This window comes from Eublepharis macularius, chromosome 19, assembly GCF_028583425.1.
Source record: "Eublepharis macularius isolate TG4126 chromosome 19, MPM_Emac_v1.0, whole genome shotgun sequence".
Taxonomy (NCBI): Eukaryota; Metazoa; Chordata; class Lepidosauria; order Squamata; family Eublepharidae; genus Eublepharis; species Eublepharis macularius.
In genome coordinates, this window is record NC_072808.1 from 20,730,809 (window position 1) to 20,753,050 (window position 22,242).

At 42.9% G+C, this 22,242-nt stretch overlaps 1 protein-coding gene and 1 long non-coding RNA gene across 4 annotated transcripts in view; one reads left to right on the forward strand and one right to left on the reverse strand.

The window, feature by feature from the left end:
• Positions 1 to 660: 660 nt before the first annotated feature.
• LOC129345991 (uncharacterized) lies at positions 661 to 3,664 on the reverse strand. Its single transcript, XR_008598674.1, has 3 exons — positions 3,625 to 3,664; positions 2,621 to 2,660; positions 661 to 849 (listed from the first exon to the last, which is right to left on the reverse strand). It is a non-coding gene; the product is annotated as an uncharacterized LOC129345991 (long non-coding RNA).
• Positions 3,665 to 9,176: 5,512 nt separating this feature from the next.
• CC2D1A (coiled-coil and C2 domain containing 1A) overlaps positions 9,177 to 22,242 on the forward strand; it is a 53,952-nt gene continuing 40,886 nt past the window's right edge. For 2 of the 3 annotated variants that reach the window (XM_055003137.1, XM_055003139.1), the window contains exons 1-4: positions 9,177 to 9,244; positions 11,356 to 11,420; positions 17,980 to 18,112; positions 18,903 to 19,012. In XM_055003137.1, the coding sequence (XP_054859112.1) occupies positions 11,367 to 11,420; positions 17,980 to 18,112; positions 18,903 to 19,012 (297 nt within the window). In that variant the 5' untranslated portion in view covers positions 9,177 to 9,244; positions 11,356 to 11,366. Of the gene's footprint in view, positions 9,302 to 11,355; positions 11,421 to 17,979; positions 18,113 to 18,902; positions 19,013 to 22,242 lie in introns of all 3 variants that reach the window. The other variant, XM_055003138.1, reaches the window with a different exon arrangement.

Here is a 22,242-nt window from a genome sequence, read left to right on the forward strand (position 1 = left end):
AATAATAAGTAAATAAAAATTACATAAAGAAGAAGAAAATGAGGAAGGGATATATATGAATGCTGCTTTAGTCTTAGTCCCACTGTTTGTTAACCCCAATCTAGTTAGGGACAGGGCTTTTGTGATGGTACTCACCGGTACTGAGTACCAGCACTTTTTTGGAGGGGTGTCCCAAGTCCTGATCCTCACGCACTTGTAGATATCGCCACATCTTTTCTATTTTTACCAAAAAAGTAGTGGTTAGGGATTATTTGCCTGACAGCAGCTTTCCTGCTGGTTTGTGTAGTTTTGTGGCACCAAGTGCAGAAAAACTTACCACCTTGCGCTGTGTATTTACTCCACAATCACATTTTTTTTATTGTGCCACCTGTTCTAATTCTGTTAATGTCCCATCTTCAGTTTAGACTAACAGTGATCAGCAAAAAGTTAATCAAGGTAGCAACAAGGCACTTAACTAAGCATACCTGATACTCTATCAAATCTCTCTCTGAAAGAAGCCTTACTTTAATTCATTTGCTTTAATACAATCACTCAGGAGTAATCAAAATGGGATTTTGTCCTCCTTTAACATCAATTCACATTCTCTGACCATATTTTGCTAATTTCATATATCCCTATAGAAAACACTTCATTACCATATGACCAGATCTGTAGCCAAAGTTTTGATCTCTGGGCTGTCCAGGCCATGTTCTTGACATTCTTGAACCACTTCAACTACAGTTGCTTTTGAAAGGGTATTACTAGAGTCAGAAACCTCTACTGGCTTTTCTAGATCACGCTCTCTTGCCCACTGGGTCTTCCTTTTAAGGGTTTTCTTTGCTTTGGATGTATTGAGCTCCTGGTTTTCTTCTAAGAGGAAAAATCCACATAAATCAATGAACTTTTATGCAAAAGTAGAAAATATTATTTTTGCTATGAAAGCCATCAGCAACTAAAAGTGAGCACTTTTGATCTGATTTGTACAAGAAAGACAAGTGTATGCTTAGATTCTTAGGTCTGTCTCCTAAAATCAAGCATTTAAGTAAACCATGCCAAACTTGCTTAATGTAAGAGCCACATAGAATAAACGTCAGATGTTTGAGAGCTGCAAGACATGATGCATTGAAGTGACTTCAGATGAGGTGGTGGTTTGGGGGGGAGTGTCCTGAAAGTGACATCACAGGAAGGGGTGGGGGTTGGTGCAGTATGCTGGAAGTGACGTCATTGGAAGGGGTGGAGCTTGGGAAGAGCCATCACCTGACCTGTGATTTGTGATAACACAAAAGTGACATCGCATCCTTGCTAGGCTTCACCCCCAAAGTCCCCAGATATTTTCTGAGTCAGATCTGGCAAACCTGACATTTTTATTGAAAATATGAAAGACATGGAAAGAAAGAAGGAAGGAAGGAAAAAAAGAAAAGGGGGAATAAATATGGAAAGAAAGGAGGAAAGGAAATAAACTAGACTAAAATAAATTGTATGGCCACGGCAATACTCAGAGACCTCTGGGAGCTGCACAGTATGTCTAGAAGAGCCACATGTGGCTCCCGAGCTGCAGTTTGGCCACTCCAATGAATTAGGGCCTAAGTCATTGAAACATGACTCCTTTTTGTCCGATACACTATGAGATGCATATCAGAATTTATGTTCTAACAATGTATACATTTTTATATGAAATACTTTTGTCACCTTGTCAAAATCTATTAAGCAGCCTGGCAGCTAAAAGACTATTAATTATATTCTGCAATGGGAAATTTCATCAGAATCCAGACCTTTGCTGCAAATTTTACAAATCTTCTTGTTGTCATCCTTTATGACATCTTGTGTTAGAACAATTACAATTAAGGTATAAGCTTTTGAGAATCAGAGCTCCTTTTGTCAGAGGCAAGGAATGGAAAAAGGAAGGAGTTCTTACAATCCAGGCAGAGGGTAGGAGGGGTATTGTAAATTAGTGTCAGAAAACTAGCTATAATGCATGTTGTAATTAGCTTGATAGAGCATGTGTGCAAAGTGTAGAAAATTTACATTTGCAATGTGAAAAAATCCTATGTTCTAATTCAAGGAGGGGTGGTGGTGAAACAATGGATCACCCAGGGTTTAATCAAGACAAAGGATTTTTTCTCATATTACAAATGCTAATTTTCTGTACTTCACACCCATGCTGTATCAAGCTAATTACAGCATGTATTATAGCTAGCTTCCTGGGTAAACCACTCCTCTCAGCCTCAGCTCTCCATTTGTATTGTGGGGATAATAACACTGACTTTGTTCATTGCACTAATCTGTTTAGAAGAGCAATATATGTGCAGTTATTATTTATGTTGCCTCCTGGCACTTGTATTCAGAGGTCTGCAGCTTCTGTATATGGAGGCTTCAGTTACCATGGCTAATATCTTGACATATGTATAACATATCAACAAAACCAAAATATTAGAAATTTTCAGTGTTTGGAAATAGGTAAAGCTAAGATTTTGATGCTGATTTTCCCACTTAGAAAGGGTTCACTTTGACCCTTATTGTCTCATTTCCCTAACTATAAAATGAGTGTGTATTTCATTCATGGTTTAAATCAAGTAAATTTGTACAGTAAATTTGAATAAAAGACCTTTTTTACAGGTATGTCATAACTATATTGCTATACCTGATATTTGTGTCTTCTTTCTTTTATTCATCTTAGAACCCTGAAAAGGGTTAAAAAGAAACAGAACTCAAGGTCAGTCAAAATATAACCTATTGCTTTAGTAGTAGATATTATGTCATATAAATCATCTTAATATTCAGGCTGATCATATCCTGTTCTGAGATATCATTGTTCATTCATAAACATCTGCTTAGATGATAAATCCTGTAACTCTGTAGTGAACTATAGAGAAGAGTTATAGCTGAAATGAATTTGCAAATCCTCCTAGCTGGAACTCACTTAAAGAAATAAAAAGGAAAAATTCTAAGCGAGTTGCAATGTGATTCTAAACATGTTTATTCAAAAGAAAGCTCCACAGCTTAGTGAGTACAGATGCAGCCCCATTCTATACATCTTTCATCAAAAGGAAATCTAATAGTTTATGTAATGTGGCATACTCCCATGTAAGTAACCACTGGATTGTTCCAAAAAGAGTTGTGGACTAACTAGTTTACTATAAAGCCAAGATGTTCTAATATGTAGGGTACAGCTTTCCCTATCAGATGCATGAAACAGACCAAGAAGTTGATAATGGCACCATATTCATTCAGACTACTTAAGAGTCGAAAACATATATAACCTGGAGTAGGGTATTACTCGGTCAACAACCGCTGTGCACTACCCACATCAAAATAAGAGATGGTTTTTAAAGTGAAAGGTCTTCTCTCAAATTCTCATTAAATCAAAGCTTGAGAAACCAGACAAAAATCTTAATGAATGCCAGGCTTCTCATTCCAGGTGTACTCTTTGACTTCTTCCTGCCTTTTGCTGAGTTACCACAGCTACTAGCACAGTTTCTAACAAAACAGGTAGCTCAAGAACCAGTGTGGTAGAATAGCTTGAACTGGACCTGAACTGGGTTTGATTTACCATTCTGCCATGAAGTTCATTACTGTGAAGATAAGAAAGGATAAGAGACTATAGACTAGATGTAATTGAAAATAGGTACTGCTAGCAACACTTACTTTTCAAAAAGCAGGCCTTGGATCAGGGCACCCTTAGGCTCTTCACCTGGCTCAACAGGGTGACCTCAGCAGGTCTGAAGCAAATCCAGCTCACCAGAGTCATGTCTGACCTGTCTGGATTCAATTTTAGCATGTTCACCCTCACCAATTCATGTCACTCCTAGGTGCTTAGTGAAACAAAGCTTACTGCAGAAACCCCATTCCAAACTACAGAACACCTCACTCTATGAATTCTGGTAAGAGTTAAATAACATTGGTATTAGCACCAGCCCCTGTAATCGCTATTCCACATAGCCAATCCCAAGGTGAGCCCAAAGACGAATTTCTGTGTAGAACTCACCTGTTCTACACATGTACATAAACCAGACTTACATAGTACGTGCAACCAATTTATGGCAACCCCAGAGAGTGACTTTCAAGCCAAGTGTGAAGCAAACGTAGTTTGCCATTGCGTTCTTCTGCCGAGTCTTCCTTGGTGGTTCCCCGTGCAAGTAGTGACCCTTCTTCGCTTCTGAAATCAGGCTATACCATGCTACCTTCCCTCCAAACCAGACTTACTACAACTAAAGAAACTCTCAGACTGCAATCCTATGAGGGAGTATGTCCCATTGAATTCAACGAATTGAACAGACATGCTTAGAACTAACAAGTTTACACAGGCATGACTGTTGCTTGATTTCACCACACTTGATAAACAGCTGCAGATATGTAACCTAGTGATGAAAAAAGTGCACCAATTACCTGTGAAAAGGTTGGCATGCTGGCAAACAAAATGGGAGGGGGGACGCATGGTATGCTAGCAGACAAAATATGCAGATAGTATGTGGCTCAAGAACAAGCCAAGCCTCAGTGGTGCTTGCTGCACCTTGGAACCGGCTGGCAACTAGATGAGTCTGAGAGGTGATGCCCTTTGCCTTTGCTACCAGAACTCCATAGTCTTGCCTTGCTTGGTTAGGTGGAGATCCAACAGAGTGATAAGCAAAATGATCTAGCATGCTGCTGTTCTGCACATATACTGGAGCTAAGGTTGCCAACTCCAGAGTGGGAAATTCCTGGAGATTTTGGGGACGGAGTTTGAAGACAGCAGGGATTTGGGATGGGAAGGACCTCGGATTTGTGTAATGCCATACAGTCCATCCTCCAGAGCTTGTTTCTCCTTCTTGGGGAATTGATCTCTGTAGTATGGAGGTCAGTTGTAATTCCAGGAGAACTCCAGGCCCCACTTGGAAACTAGTAACCCTGACTGGGGCAGAGAGGTTATAACATAGCTTGCAGACAGCAGCTTCCTCTGCTTTGTGATGGATCATTCCTAGAGGCAGTGGCAGAATTCTGACAAGTGTGTGTTCGCACAGGGGCATATTTTATGCACGGGGCTGATGGAGTCATTCATAAATTCCCCAAGTTCCTGGCTTGAACTTTGTCTCAGCCACCAGCTCACTTGGTGGCCCTAAGGCAATCCATTTTTTCAACCTCCTTTGCACAATATATTGGAAGTAATATTGACCTGATACGCTTGATGAAAACATTACTGCAAAATAACATTTAAACACGCAAAAGCAGTCTATAAATCCAAGGCAAATTTGTTATTTCTGCATTTTGCGTCACATTTAAAATTCCCTGCAGGGAGGGATGCCCTCTATCGCCACTTCTATTCATCCTGACATTGGAAGTGCTAAACAATGAAATCAGAAAGATGGAAGCAATAAAAGGAACAAAAATAAAAAGAGAAGAATATACGATAAAAGCATTTGTGGATGACTTGATATGCATTTTGGAAGAACCTACAGAAGCAGATGCCTTGATGGAGAAACTAAGAAGATTTGGTGAAATGGCAGGAATGAGACTTAATTACCAAAAACCAAAAATAATTACCAAGAATATGACAAAAATACAAATCATGAAGCTAATGGAGAAATTCGGTTTTCAATGGGGGGGGGAAGTGAAATATTGACATAACTAATAGGGTTTCCTACTTAATGGAAGATAACTATCAGAAATTGCTAAAAGAAGTTAAGGAAGATCTAAATAAATGGAATGACATGCATATATCTCTCTTGGGCTGAATAGCTACAATTAAAATGAACATACTACCAAAACTCATGTTCCTATTTTGGACTATTCCAATTATAAGAAAGCAATCATATTTTCAAGAAATAAATAAAATAACTTCAAAATTCGTACGGCAAGGTAAAAGGCCAAGAATAAGAGTCAAAGTCCTACAGAACTCCAAAGAGAAAGCAGGATATGACCTACCTGACTGGGAGTTATACTACAACGCCTGTACATTGGTATGGATAAATGGATCTTATTGCACAATTCAAGGCTTTTAAAATTAGAAGGGCATGACCTTAAAATGGGATGGCATGCCTACCTCTGGTACCAAAAAAAAGATACACACAAATATTTTAAGGCTCACATAATAAGAAAATCCCTGATACATGTCTGGGAGAAAATAAAACCCCAAATATATACCAAAACACCAAGATGGATATCACCAGTGGAAGCGTTCACCCAACCAAATTTACTAAGGTGGGAGAATAGGTACACCTATAAACAGCTATTGGGGGAGAATGGTAAGCTAAAGTCAACAGAAGAACCAAAAGAACAGAACATGGAGACAGGATGGTGGCTAAGAGTGCAAATAGAATCCAGATATGCTAATGACAAAACACAGGGATTCTACATGGAACGATACCCTTTTGATAAGCTGCTGTTAGACACAGACGGAAAACTGATAGGAAAATTATATGCTTTCATGAAACAATTGAAGACAGAAGAGGAGGCCTCAAAAGTTCACATGGCAAAGTGGGAACAAAATCTGGGGCACGACACAGATCTGGAGCAATGGCTACAGACATGGAGAGTAAACATTAAAATAACAAAATCAACCACCTTTAAAGAAAACCTATATAAAATGTTCTATAGGTGGTATGTGACACCAGAAAAGTTAGCAAAGATGTACAGTGAAGTACCCAATAAACGCTGTAAGTGTGAAGAGAAAGTGGGCACCTTTTTCCATATATGGTGGCTATGTAAAAAAGCGAAGAGATACTGGAAAGGGATACATGAGTGGTTGCAAGAGGTGCTAGAAACAAATATACCCTTTAAACTGGAAATGCTCCTACTAAATATAATACCGGAGGAGTTAAATGGGGAAATAGATATTTGATAATACATATAACAACAGCAGCAAGAATAGTATATGCCAGATACTGGAAAAACACAGATATACCAACAAAAGAAGAACTGATAGAGAAAATGTTAGAGACAGCAGAAATGGACACACTGACAGAATTAAAAAAAATGGACATGATGGAAAACAAAAATGGAGCCCGTTTTATAGGTGGGTTAAACGGAAGTATAAAATAGAGACTCAACTATATGTTAGCAGAATACAATCAAATGAATGAGCAGAGTAAAGAAGTACTAGAATTAACTAATGCAGACTCCTAGTGATAATAGGGTAGTGAAAATAGTATAATTATGATGGAATTGTAGAGATGAAATGAAATGTATGATTTATAACATGTATCCAAAGAATGTAAGATTTTTGATTAATTTTGTTATCAGAATAAGATGGAACTAAAACAACAAAAAATATTTTTTTAAAAAATTCCCTGCAGGGAGTAAAACTGACAAGGTTAAAGAGAAACCTTATAATACACAGAAAAAGTTGTTTAAAACACACACACGCTACTTTGGGTTGTATCAAAGTCACTGTTGTACAAAAAAAAAGGGATTATACAAGAGGAAAGCGCTGAAATAGAATTCATTTTAAAAAAAACAATCCTGGCTTAAAAAGAAACTTGAGTTGCCTCCACCACAATCTGAAATAGTTCCCCAGGACCCAATATTTAGGCATTTTAATCGGCTGTCCTTAACAGGTTTATCAGACTATAACCTCAAACCAATTTTCACTTAAACTATTTGCTTATCTGTTTGAATCTCTGACCTCTCTTACCATTCACGACTGATAACTGCTAATTCTGTGGATTTATGCTAGTACTCGCTTAACCTTTCTACATCCAGTTTCCTCCCTTTTTTCCTTACATTTTTATACTGGAAAGAATCATGGCGTAAAAAAAGCTTTGGCTACCCCCTCCATTTCCCTCCCACGACATTTACCAGTAGGGTTTCCCTCCCCCTATCTACCTGAAGAAGTGCTCTATGACTCAGAACACCTCCTGGTGGAATAAATGTTAATAAATACTAATCTTTAGTATAAATCTTTAAAGTACTACAGAGCTTTTGTTTTCATTTTTGCTATAACAGAATAGGCTTTTGCAAACCTCCCCCCAGCCTGAGGTGATAGACAGAATCCAACCGCCACGCTTATCGCGCCCAGAACGAAGCTTTTCCCGCCCATTTTTCCCTCTCCCCCGCCCCCCAATTTCCCCCAGGCGAGGCTTCGACGCACATCAACAGGCCACGCCTCCCTCAGCCACGCCCACCCGCTCCTCCGATCTGAGCCCCGCCCCCTGCCCGCATTAGCCTTTCCTCTGTTTCGAAAAGCAGAACCAGACTTTAGGGTTAGGAAAAGACGAAAATCCCGCAACGCATCAATTCCGGTATTATTCATTGACATCATGGACAATGTCCAATGAGAGAGTCCTCCTCTCTCGCCGAGGCTCAAGGCGGGTTGAGCAAGGAAAAGCAACACAGCAGAAACAATGTAACGCACTCAAAAACAATGCAAAAAAAAAAGCCCCAATTTTGATTACGAAAGTATAGAATACACTAGAAAACAGATTACAAGATTTTTAAAAAAAATTAAATTTTATTTGAAAATAAAAATATAAATAAGCCGCATACATAATAGAAATAAATAAACATATGTCAAGATATTACAAGATAGTATGCAATGCAATGAATGCAGACTATGGCTGCAATCCTAAAGGTACTTTCCACAGAATAACATGGGACTTTCTTCTGAGTAAACTAGTTTAGGACGTTCCCAATAATTACAACCCTATTCCCTTTTATTAACCAGAGGTCATCCCCAATTTCATTTTTAACATCCTGTGAAATCCTCTGCACCCGTCGCCCAAATCCAACCAAAGAACACCCTCAAACCCTATGCTGTGAGTAGGGTCGCCAACCTCCAGGTGGAGTCTAGAAATAACAACTGACCTCCAGATAACACAAATCAGTTCCTCCTGGAGAAAATAGCTGTACTGGAGGGTGGAATCTATGGCATTATAGACCGCTAAGGTCCCTCCCCTCTCCAAATCCTGCCCTCCCCAGGCTTCACCCTAAAATCTCCAGTCATTTCCCAACCCAGAGTTGGCAACCCTAGCTGTGGGGGAGGGTCGTCATCATAACCCCCTGTTTCAACCCATGTATCTACGATGCGCAAGTACATTGCAGTTGACATAAACCACTCTCCCTAGTAGGATTATCGAAGTCCAGCCTTGCCTCTGCCCCTTTCCTGGGCGTCAGAAACAACCCGGAAATTTAACTTGCACACAGAAGACCCGACTCTCTAACGCCTCCTCCCGCCCGGCCAAGAATACAGGTGGCCGCAAAGCGCGGAAAATAGGTCGCGAGGCGTGCTGCGGTTCGCGACAGCGTCGAGTCCGCAGAGCAGGTTGTTGATGGCCGCCTCAGGAAAAACCAGGAAGTGAGTTTCTGTGAGGGAAGGCGGAGGGGCCTGAGCGCGTCTCCACAGTCTCCGCGGGTGGGTGCGGCCGGGCGTTTAAAGAACGAGGCAAAGGGCTGAGGCGGGTCTGGAAGAGGAGAAGCCAGGAGTAGGGGAGTACTTATCCAGACGTGCCATGGAAGTGCCGTGTTCGGAGCTCCCCCTGCCCCGGTTTGGCGGGGGCAGGGCTTGGGAGAGGCTTCTCTTACCGTCCCTGCGACCCTCTTCCGAGTCGGGCCCTCTCTGTGTGAAAACAAGCGGTTTTTTTTTAAGTGGCTTGAAGTTTCCAATCTTGAACGTCTGAAGGGCTCTTCTGAGGGAATAAGATTCTCGGGGCCATTCCCTGAATATTGACATCAGTGGTTAGAGTGTGGTGTAGTGGTTAGAGTGTGGGGAGACCAGGTTCAAATCCCCACTGTGCTGTGGAAAGTGACCTTGGGCCAATGTTGACCTCTCAGGCTAACTACATGTGTGTGTGTGTGTGTGTGTGTGTGTATGTATATGTGCACACACACACAGAGATATATATATAATTTCTCATAGGATTGCTGCGAGGATAAATTCCTTAACATAATCTACTTCACAGGACTGTTGTGGGGATAACTTCCTTAACATTAACTACCTCACAGGATTGTTGTGGGATAAATTCCTTAACATTAACTATCTCACAGGGTTGTTGCGAGGATAAATTCCTTAACATAATCTACCTTGCAGCATTGTTGTGAGGATAAAATGGAAGCAAGAATGATGTAAGTAGCTTTGGTTCCCCATTGGAAAGAAAGGCAGGATTGTTCAAAATTATTCAGAAAGGCTTTTTAACTCAGATAGGAGGGCTGTATTGCAGGGTCTCAAAGAGATGCTTAGAGATCATAGACTTCGCCACTTTGTTGCATTAAGTATGTGTTCCTATGTATTAACTGTTGCTTAAGTATGACCCTACTGGGGTTGTCTAATGTCACTCCTAAAATTGCTTATGCTCTGTTTCAGAATTTCTTCAGTTCTATTAGATTTTTGCTAATGTAATGTCTTTGTGAACTTGTATTTAGGGACCAGAGACTTCACTATTACGTTGCCTTACGTACTATCTCTTGCTTCAAATATGTGTCCCTGTGAGCTACCTGTGCTTCATGTAGTCTAATGTCGGTCCAAAAATTGCTTATGTTCTGTTTCAGCATTTCTTCAAGTCTGTACTGGATTCTTGCTAATGCTATGTCTTTGTAAACTCATATTTATTCACCCAACGGCATTGTTTATGGAAATGCCCTTCATATTGACTGTACTAATCTCACACTGGGTAATCCGCTTTGAGTCTCAGTGAGAAAGGCAGACTATAAATGACCTAAATACATAAATAAATGAAATGTTGCACTGATAACAGCAAGGTTCTGGTCCAGTGGACTGACTAGATTTCCAGAGTATAAGCTTTAGAGAGACAAAGCTCCCGTCATCAGATACAAAGCTTTGATTCTCAGAAGGTTATATACCCTGGAAATCTTGTTGGTCTTTAAGGTGGTACTGGACCCCAATCTTGCTGTCTTACTGCACAACCACCTGCTCGAAACTGGTTTCAGTGGGACTCACTCTCAAAGATTGCAGTTTTAGGTGTGTAGCTATGTTGGTCTGTAGTAGAACAGCAGGACTTGAGTCCAGTGGCACCTTCAAGACCAACGAGATTTTCAGAGTGTCAGCTTTTGAGAGTCAGAGCTCCCTTCTTCAGACACCAAAGATTGCAGTTCCCTGAACTCCCAATAGTTTTAATCCATAATAAGTGTGCTAATAATTGCAAGTTCATTAAATGTGGTGGCCATTCATAGCATCATATGGCAGTGGAAGGAGGGGGCATCAAAGAACCCTAGACCTGGCTTTCAATTTACTTGGTATTCACTGAGCTGTCTTTTCCTCTTGTGTGGAGCTTTTTTGGTGAAGAAGTGGGGGCTGGGTCACAGCCAGTGGAAGAAGGGATGAGCAGAGGATGGAGATAATGCAGATAACTGGAACAACTGAAAACGGGGGCAAGAGCTGACTGATCCCATTAAGACATCCAGCTCCATCTGGCCTTGTGCTCTAATTCTGTTATGTTTGTTTGAGAACAGAGTGAAGAGAAATGAACAGGAACAGGAAGCCACCAGGAGGCAAAGGCCATGCCACACCTCAGCGGGTGAGTCCTCCTCCTCCATTTCTGTCTTCTTCTCACATCTCTAAACAGACTTGTTTGAAAGAGCTTCGTTCAAGGACCTGTAGCTGTTTTATTGGTAGAGATTGAGAATGTAAATGCCATGCAGGTTGCTGCTGCAGCTCTGTTTTGGGAAAAAATGTGTTGTGCATAATGGATCTTCTTTCTGTCTTGGCTTTCACTTGCAGCATGTAAAATCTTCCATCATGGGGAATTTCTTGGCAATTAAAAGGCTAGTGAAGGGCACTTAAAAGGGCTATAGCTGAGTGAATGCCTTCTTTATCTTCATGTTAGAAATTCCAGTCCTTCGTAGTCTGGTGTTATTTCTAATTGTCCATATGAAATCAGGGCCTATATTCACATTCACAAAGTACCTGTAATTGGCTTGTCACAAGAATTAAGCCAGTCTCATGCTTTTCACACTCTCTTCCCCCAGCCCTGTTCTCACATTTGTGAACCTAAAATGAAAGACTTCCTATTTCACAATTTGTGATGCCCAGTTTGGCTAATTTAACTGATTCAGTTTAAACTAGTGATTAAAGCTTGTTTAGAGTTATGGGTTGTAAGCAAGAAATGAGCTATAGTTTGTTAAAGCACCCCATTGGGACATTACAGCAAATTGCAGTTTGTTACAAATTGAGAAGCCTTCAAGGTTACCTTGGAGCACAAGCAGAGGATCTAGGGTATTTGAGCCCAGGGACTTCTGAAATTTGTTCCTAGATCTATTTTGTCAATTGCAGCTCTGGTGCTCCCAGATTGCCTTTCTACAGTTCTACCACAAACAGTAAAATTGCTTAGGGGCTATGTTAATTCACAAAGATGAGAATTGCTGGAGAGCCATATAACATGTTTTGCATTGTATGCTCATACTGGGAATATGGAGAAATCTTTGAACTTGTTTGTGAGAAATTTCACAAAGAAGGCTGTAATAGGTAAGGTACTATGGGATAAAATTCTATGGAAGCTTCTGTTATGACACATCCTTAAAAGCATTAAAATGTAGGACAGTACAGAAATGTTCTGCGCAGCCAGACATGATAATTGATTAATGTACTTAATAAATAGGAGAGCTGATGAAACTACAAAAAGACAGGAGTGAACTTTACTGGAATCCAGAGTCTTTGTAGGGGGTTTACACTTGGTTTCTTTCTGTAGGCATCCCACAGTTTGCAGAGCACAAAGATTTGCTGTCAGGTTTCTCCCAGTGCTGCCCTTTGGACCATCCTAATATATTGATGTTATTATTGACAGGTCTGTGTTGTTACTTCTGCAGACAATGGAAAAATATCAGAGCAGGAGGTGTGATCTTGTTACAGCAAAACAAAACTTCCATTGCTATCTGTCCTGAATTCAGTGCTTTTGGGAATGGGGGTCTTTCTCTGTTTCTCCACTGCATCGTGGTACATTCGTGTACTTTCAGGGGATTCTTTGGCTTTTTCCTACTCTGAAACTTGCCTTGCTCTGAAGTTTTGGGAAGGATCACAGTAAAGGCTTGATGGCTGCTGTATGTGATATACTGTTGGAACAATAGGTGTAGCAGGTTCTCTGAATTCCCAGCTTTCACTCCTATTCTGCAGTCACTCCCTTGGCTACCCATTAGTTACCAGGCTCAGTTCAGAGTTTTGGCTATCACATGCAAAGCCTTTCATGGCCTTGGACTCTCATATCTGCAGCACTGCCTCTCTCCCTATGCTCCGCCATGGTAATTTTGCTCATCTGAACAGGGTACTCTGCTACCGTCCTGCAAATGAGCAAAATCAACGGTTGCGTATACACACACATTCCCTGTAGTGGCTCCCACTTTATGGAATGGCCTTCCAGAAGAGGACAAGGGAGCCCCCATTCTCTTGGCTTTCCACAAACTCTGTAAAACTGAGTTGTTCAGGAGAGCTTTTTTTACTCAAGTATTAGGGCTGGGCTGTAACAAATAGCTCAGATGTTTTGGTAAAGGGACAATGACTGCAGACCATACTACTGGGTGCTATCTGTTGGTGTATATATGCTCCTAATTGAAGGTGTTTTTTTAAAAAAATGGGAGTTTCCACATTATTTGGTATGTCATGTTAAATTATGTGTGTTTTGTTTCTGCAATGTTTCATATTTGTTTTTGAATTTATGCCTGTTTTCAGGCATAAATAACTCCATATCTTATTGCATTGCTTGTTGAATGTCACAACCATTGAATCGTATTGACTTACACTGTGTAATCTGCCTTGAGTCTCAGTGAGAAAGGAAGAATATAAATAACATAAAATTTTTAAAAAGTCTCTACTCCTTCCCTTGAGGAGCTATAAGGAAAATGACATATCTTTGCAAGGGAAAGAGCTGGAGACTTTTTAAAAATGAAAGCAGGAAATTCAGAGAATCTGCTACATTTATTGTTACAATGGTGTATCAATATAATGATACTCTCCTGTTGATTTTTTTTTTATTGCAAAAGCCCTGTTGGCCAGGGAAAGAGTGGGGTGGTAACTTCTAGGGGACTGGGGCGGGGAAACTATGAGAAAATCTATCAGGTGGAAGCCGTATTTCTGCTGTGTTTTATGTGCAGCCAACAACAGGAAATCACAAACTCCCTGTGTGCAAGACACCTGTGTTTGGGAAAAAGTTGTTCTCAGTCCTTGGCAGGTAGATCCCCAAGCTCTCCACAGCAAACACGCAGGTGTATTGGTTAAAGTAACTTTAGTAGAGATCCATCAAATTCAAGGTGCTCAGACAGTGGGATTGGCAGAAGTGACGTGAATGGGGTTGATAGTGTTAGTTATAGGGAAGATTCCCACCCTTAGGACAGGGACCCTTAAAGTTTGGGCACAAAGGAGTCATGCTAGACAGAGCAAAGAATGAAATCATCTCAGTTCCCAAGAAGGATACATTTCGAGCTGGCTACAGCGGGCATTCGAGGACACTTGCTTGAACCGGGGAAAGAGAAAGTAAACACTTGCAAGATAACCTACTGGCTTAACAACAATAAGAAACTTCTCATGCCCTCAGAGGATCAGTACATAACACAGAATACATTCATGGCAGATATGCAGATCAGCATATATGACAGTTATTATATAATTGAGTAAGCGTATTTCAGACAACTCACTTTATACCCTGGTGCACCACCAGAGGGCGCTGCCATGGAGGGACGCCTAGGCAAGGCACCATGCTCCTCCAGAAAACGTGCCATGGTGGGAAGCCCAGGAGGGGAGCAAGATGGGAGCAGGTGGTAATGCCTGCCTCCCATCTTCACCCAGCTGGTATTAGGAATGGAGCAGGTGGCAATGCTTATCCCCCCTCCGCCTTAACCCAGTAGGAATTAGGAGCAGAGCAGGTGGAAATGCCCTCTCCCCACCATAACCCAGCTGGCATTAGGAGCGGAGGAGGTGGAAATGCCCACCCCCCTTTGAACCAGTTGGGATCAGGAGTGGAGCAGTTGGCAGTGCCTGCCCCCCACCTTAACCCAGCTGGTATTAGGAGCAGAGCAGATTGCAATGCCCATCCCCCACCTTAATCCATCTGATATTAGCAGTGGAGCAGGTGATGCCCTCCCCTGCCTTAACCCAGCTGGTACTAGTGGCGGAGCAGGTGGCAATGCCCACTTCCCACCTTAACCCAGCTGGTATAAGGAGCGGAACAGGTGGCAATGCTCACCCCTTGCCTTAACTCAGCTGTTATTAGGAGCGGACTTGGTGGCAATGCCCTCCCCCTTCTTTAATCCAGCTGGTATTAGGACTGGAGCAGGTGTCAATGCCCTCCTCTGCCTTAACCCAGTTGGTATTAGTGGTGGAGCAGGTGGCAATGTCCACCCCCCCCCACCGTAACCCAGATGGTATAAGGAGTAGAGCAGGTGGCAATGCCCACCCACACCTTAACTCAGTTGGTATTAGGAGTAGAGAAGGTGGCAATGCCCTCCCCTTGCCTTAACCCAGCTGGTATTTGGAGCGGAACGGGTGACAACACCCTCCGCCCGCCTTAATTGAGCTGGTATTAGGAGTGGAGCAGGTGGAATTTCCCCTCCCACCTGAACACAGCTGTTATTAGGAGCAGAGCAGGTAGCAATGCCACCCTGACCTAAACCCAGCTGGTAAAAGGAGTGAAGCACTTGGCAATGCCCAACCCCTTCACCCAGTTGGGATCAGAAGGCAGGTGTCTTTGCCCACCCACTGCCTTAACTCAGCAGGTATTAGGAACGGAGCAGGTGGCAATGCCCACCCCCACCTTAACCGAGGTGGGATCAGGAGTGGAGCAAGTGGCAATGCCCACTCCCATCTTAACCCGGCTGGGATCAGGAGCAGATCAGATTTCAATGCCCGCACTCCTTCTCCCAAATGGGATCAGGAGTGGAGCAGGTGACAAGCCCCCCCCCCTTAACCCAGTTGGTATTAGGAGTGGAGCAGGTGGCAATGCCCATCCCCCACCTTAACCCAGCTTGTGTTAGGTGTGGAGCAGTTGACAATGCCCTCCTCTGCCTTAACCCAGCTGCTGTTAGTGGCGGAGCAGGAGGCAATGCCTTTCTTCCACTCACTCAGTCGGGGTAAGGATCAGAGCAGGTGGCAATGCCCGCCCTCTTCAACTTACTGGAATAAGCCATTGAGCCCATGCTGTCTTCACTCTGCTGGAGTCAGGAGCCAAGCATGCAGCAGTGCCTGCCCTCCCTTCAACCTGCCAGAATCAGGAGCAGAGCAGGTGGCAATGCCCGCACCCCCTTCACCCAGCTGGGATCAGGAACAGAGCAGGTTGTAAAGCTTGCTGCTCACCTTCACCTGTCAGGATCAGACGCTGAGTAGGAGGCAATGCCTGTTCCTCCTTTCACCCAGCGGGGAGCAGGTGGCAATACCCACCCTCTTCACCCAGCTGGGATCAGGCTCAGAGCAGGGGGCAATGCCAGCCCCCTTCACCCAGCTGTAGTCAGGTGCAGTACAGGAGGCAATGTCTCCCCTTTACCTGGCATGGAGCAGTCATGGAGCAGGTAGCAAAGCCCACCACCCTTTCAGATGGCTGAGATCAAGTAGATCAGGCATGGAGCAGATGACAATGCCCACCCCCTTCCGTTACCAGCCGGTATCAGTGATGGAGGAGGAGCGAGTGCCTACCTGCCCTCCCTCCCCTTTCTAGAGCCTGTTGTATTTTTTTCCACAACGGGCTTTGTTGCTAGTATTAGAATATTAGCTGTGTCAGATGTGCTGCTATGAGAAGCTAGCAACATACAGCTTGATTTGTAGAGATCACAGAGAGTACTTTGCTTCTTTGACAGCTGGTAACAGTTTGCCCCTATTCTTGTTGTAGCAAACTTTGTTGTGAGGGGCATAATCATTGCCACACCTACTTGCATAAGAGTTGGTGCAATTGTGGCCTGTCATGTATTTCTTTGGATTTTGAGGTTGTTTACAGTTCACTGTAACCCAATTGTTCTGCTCACCAGTAGGTTTTAAAACTGTTTCTTGGAAGGTTGTCAGGGTTTCCTTGATGAGATAAGCTGCAGTAACAGTTCCTGAAAGGTGTCTCATCTTCCCTGTACTTTGTAGCATGTGGAGGAGACTTGTGTGTGGTTTAGGGCACGTTTGCAGTTTGGGCAGGGCAATGGTGAGACCCAACAGGAATGGCCATGCCTCTTGCGAATCAAGAGAATACTTTAGAATGCACTCTTGGCAGCAAGCAAGGGCCCTGTGACAGATGCCCTAGCATATACATCATCATGACAAGGGTTTCCTCAGAGTTTGAAAACTGCCACAATTGCCCATATCTTATTGTGCAGTCTTTGGCACTTGATAGGAGAGACATGGGAAATGAATCCACTGCTGTAGCTTCAAAATAACCCTTTGCTCATAGCTGCATGTTATACACTTGTAATGTGACTTCTGAATTGTAAGTGGCTTCCCCTAATAGGCTGGAATCTGATGCTGGTACATTTTTGTCCCCAAATGGGAGTCTGTAAGTTGAACCAGCAATGAAATCAGCTTCACAGAATGTCATCTGGAATGCAAGAAGCAACTTAATTACATTAAGTAATTATGGTTGTTGTGGATTTTCCAGGCTGTATAGCCCTTGTCTTGGCATTGTAGTTCCTGACGTTTCGCCAGCAGCTGTGGCTGGCATCTTCAGAGGTGTAGCACCAAAAGACAGAGATCTTTCAGTGTCACAGTGTGGAAAAGAAGTTGGCAGGTAATTTATATCTACTCAGGAAGGTGGGGTTGGGCTGAGTCATCCTGTAAGAGTTTCCCAGGGTGTGGAATGCTAATGGCGGGAGGCTTCACTGTGTCCTGAGGAGGTTCTTTTGCATATGGATTGGTGCTTGATATGCTAATCTACTCTGCAGGACTATTGTCGGGTATAGAGTATTTTGTTAGCTTGGTGTTTTTCAGGACTGGAAACCATGCTGTATTCATTCTTAAGGTCTCTTCTTTCCTGTTGAAATTGTGCTTATGCTTATGAATTTCAATGGCTTCCCTGTGCAATCTGACGAAGTAGTTGGAAGTGTTGTCCAGTATTTTAGTTTCCTGGAAAAGCCTTCGACAATACATTAATTATGTTTTGTGATGATCTCTTGTTCCCGCAGATGGGTTTTCTGATGGATATGTCTCCTGAAAGCATGATGGCCAGTGATGGGGAGGATGCCGCAGAACTGGAGGCCGAGCTCCTGTCCCTTGTTGGAGGCCAACCAGATTCCAAACAGAAATCAAATGGGAAAAGTAAGTTCTCTGTGATGCGGGACATTATTTAAGTCTTTGAGAGGTGTGCAGGTGGAGCTGTGCGTCCCTCACAATCCCCTTGAGCAGCATTCTCACAGTCATCACCCCGACCAAAGTTGCTCAGAATCATTGCAGAAGGGAAGGAGGTTGGCTGTCACCTTTGCTCCCCCCCCCACCCCACTTCCATTTCCATATTTATTCAGTCTCTCAGAAAAGCCCAGAAGATCCTTCCTCTTCCTCTTCCAGTCTATCCTCTGCAGCACTCCACTTTGGTGTTCCCAAGGAGGCTGGCTGCTTCTGTTGTTTTCTGTGGGGAGAATTGTGAGCCACTGCACTGCTGGCAGCCTCTTGGCTCCTACTTTCCAAGTCAGCTGCTAGGAAATTCTGACCACCCATTGCTTCCACCATCCACACTTCACCCCTCAATTGAATTCCCACTTTGTGTGCCCTCTTCTCCCAACATAGATCTGGTTTCCGGTCCCAGGGCCTCTTTGCCAAAGAGGAAAAGGTTCTGCTCCTGATTTACCAATGTGCTCCTTTGTAACTTTGAAGCTAAGGCAACAGACGTTTGCCACTATTCCCAAAGAGTCAATGAAAAAAAATCTACTGGATTATTATAAGTTTCACACATTTTATTTTGAGTCCTTTGTTTTCTGATCAGTTTGATTTGCCCTGTTAGTTTTTTTGTTTTTCTCTTAGATTGACTCATGCCTGGAAATTGTTTGGACCAGTTTCAAGGCTGAACTTGTGATGCATGACAACGAACTGTTGGTTTCTTTTATTTCCCCAGATCCTTTGCCAATGGAAGCTATTGAGAGAATGGCTGCTCTGTGTATGAAGGATCTTGATGAAGAGGATGGGGGAGAAGAAGAAGGCCTGGAAGATGATGATGAACTGATGGTAAAAATGGTGTTGAGTGTAGTTGGTGCTTTGAAGCATTTATTTAGCACTTGTGGCGTGCTCAGGACACTCAACTGGCTGCAGCTTCTGCCTGCACTGCTTACCGTTTGTGTCAGATTGGGATAGAAGTCAGGGAGGGCTGATGCTGGTGTACTGGGCCTGAGGAAGGTATCATCAGATAACTCTGGTGGGGCTGAAGAGGCAAAATAATATCTGTTTAATATATGTGCTACTCTTACTACATTGCCTTCTCCTTTGGTAATTCCACACACTGCTTTGTTTAACACACCACGTCTGATTCTTTTTTTGCTTTTTGCTTCTAATTTTGCAATCCTAATTCTGTTGCATTAGTTATTAGATGCCTCTTGCAGTTTGATTTGCATTGTCATCCTTGTAATCCTTCTTGTCTCAGTGAGAAAGGTGTGTTATATGAATAAAGTAAATAAAACAAAAATATAAATAGGAGAGGAGCAGGAGATGGTACAGTCAGAATGGATGGAAAGGGGGGAGGTATAGATGGATTTTTGGGCTAGAGCTCTTATTAGACTTGAAGATTGCAAGGTTTTTGACAGTGAGAAAAAATAATTGAGCAAATTTATGGGCGGAGGGGAGAGAAGGATTGTAGAATTAGGGATTCAGTGTTTTTCTCCAGAAGGACGTGGAATAAAGGAAGTAGTTAGTCTATAGATTTCTTTCAGAGGTTGCGGGGGAATCAACCAAAGCCGAATCTTTTCAGTGAATATTTAAGGAGGGCAGCATGGAATCATGGAATTGTGGGGTGGAAGAAAGGAGAAAGGAAAGCTGAGAACTGGCACATCAGTGGGCTTGGTGCAGTGAGGTTATAGAAGGTCAGACAAGAGGACAGCAAAGGAGAAGCTCGGGAATGTAGCCAGAGAGGTGAGTTATGGGGGCGGGGGGGGGGGGGAGGCAGTCAAAGAGTGTGGCTGAGGAGCCAGTGGGGTCATCAAAGACCTTTCCAAGGCTAAGGCAGAAAAATAAGAGGGGAAAAAAGGATGTCCATACAATTAAGTTAGAGAGGAGAGAAGAGGAAATAAAGAATATGGAGAAAGTATTTGGACAACTAATACTTGCACTTTTGAAGTACTCCTAGGTAGTACACCAGATAGCTAGGGCATCTTAAAGACTATTGAGGTTTTATTTTGGTGTATTGTCGAAGGCTTTCATGGCCGGAGAACGATGGTTGTTGTGGGTTTTCTGGGCTGTATTGCCGTGGTCTTGGCATTGTAGTTCCTGACGTTTCGCCAGCAGCTGTGGCTGGCATCTTCAGAGGTGTGGCACCAAAAGACAGAGATCTCTCAGTGTCACAGTGTGGAAAAGATGTTGGCAGGTCATTTTTCCACACTGTGACACTGAGAGATCTCTGTCTTTTGGTGCTACACCTCTGAAGATGCCAGCCACAGCTGCTGGCGAAACGTCAGGAACTGCAATGCCAAGACCACGGCAATACAGCCCGGAAAACCCACAACAACCATCGTTTTATTTTGGCACAAACATTTACTGACTAGAATTCACAGTGTTAGAGGCATAATGTGGAAACTTGTGCTGGAATGAAATCTTATTATACATGAAGATGCTACAAAGCTCTTTTTTTGTTTTTCCTGCAAGAGACTGACATGAGTACTCCTCTGGAACTATGTCCAGAGAGCCACAGCAATTAAACGGGAACTTTGAAGTCTTTTGCCAATGATTGGCTGGTTAGTTCAATTCTAGAGGTTGAATCAGTAGTTTGGATGAACATTCAGACCTTCCCCCCCCCCCAGCACCTTTCTATTGGCCTTGCTTGTGTGTTTATAACAGCAGCTTCACACACAACAGTGTAGCATGTAAAGTTTTTTCCAGGCACAAAAATGAATACTGAGGAAATACAATTTCTGTGAGATAAAGGCACAAGACCAGGGCCACTAAGAAAGGTGATGATGTGTTGAATGTGTGCCTAAGCTGTGTAATAGAGTTGGGAATACACTTAAAGCTTGATCCAGCTGAAATGGAAGTACGATTGGACTGGTTGGAAGTGGGGAAACTGGTGGGCTGGTTATAAGGAAAGTCTTGGCTTACAGCATACTCTCCTTAAAAGACCAAAGTCACAGCTTGGTGGAGGGGTGTTTTTGGACTTGACTTTTCTCCAGCATAGCCAGGTGCGGCCTGTGGCTTGTTCTTACGACAGTTATCCCCTGTGCTGGAAAATGGAGGGCCCTGGTTAGTTAGTACCTGAATGGGAGACCACTAAGTAAGTCCTGGGGCAATGCCAACTCATGTCTGTTCATCTCTTGTCTTGAAAAGCCTGTGGGATCACCATAAATCAGCTGCAGCTTGACAGCATTTTCCACCACCGCCGTGCTATGTTAAAGGGGCTGCCTGTAAATACTGTCCAGAAAGTACAGCTGGCACATAATGCTGATGACAGACCAAAATTTGGTGTAAGCCAGCAAGACATATCATACCTATACTAAAATGACAGTAACTACCATTTCCAGAGGATAGTTTCAGGTGGGTGTCGGTCTGCAGTAGAAGAGCAAGATTTGAGTCCAGTAGCACTTTCAAGACCAATAAGATTAATATATGCAGCAAGATGGAAAGTGTCAGGTTATGGATGACAGGATACAGCAGACAGATCTCTGGACCATTGCATCAAGACACAGGTTCCTGGTTAAATGGTTTTTTATTCAGAAATCAGATCATTTCCATATACAGGTCCATAGTTTACTTAGAAACAAGAAAGCTTCCAAGCAGTACAGCTTCCTTGAAAGGAATAGGGACTTAAGGAAAGTACAGGGCTAAAAAAAAAAAAAGGAAAGTACAGGGCTAAATATTCAAACATTCCCCTCCTCCGTAACCCACAAGTTTGAGCGGGAAGAAGTCTGGGAATCTCTGCTGGGGTTTATACACCAGCTATAGACAAGACAGAAAGAGGCATAACATTTCAAACACTACAAGGTCATTTCGGTGAGCTTCAACGAAATACACAGGTTACACAGCTGTGTTCTCAGGCAGGGAGGAAGAGAAACTAAAGTGATGCATATAGCATTTGCAGTATAAAATCAGACCATAGTATTGACAATTAGCATCCCCTAGAACAATGACATGGATGGAGGGGTACAGACATACATGACAGAAAGCAGGTGCCTCTCCTGAAGCGTCAGATAAGGTTCACGAATGCCTCAATGGCCAAATATCTACTTAAGTATGTCATGTCTGCACCCTGCATCCAT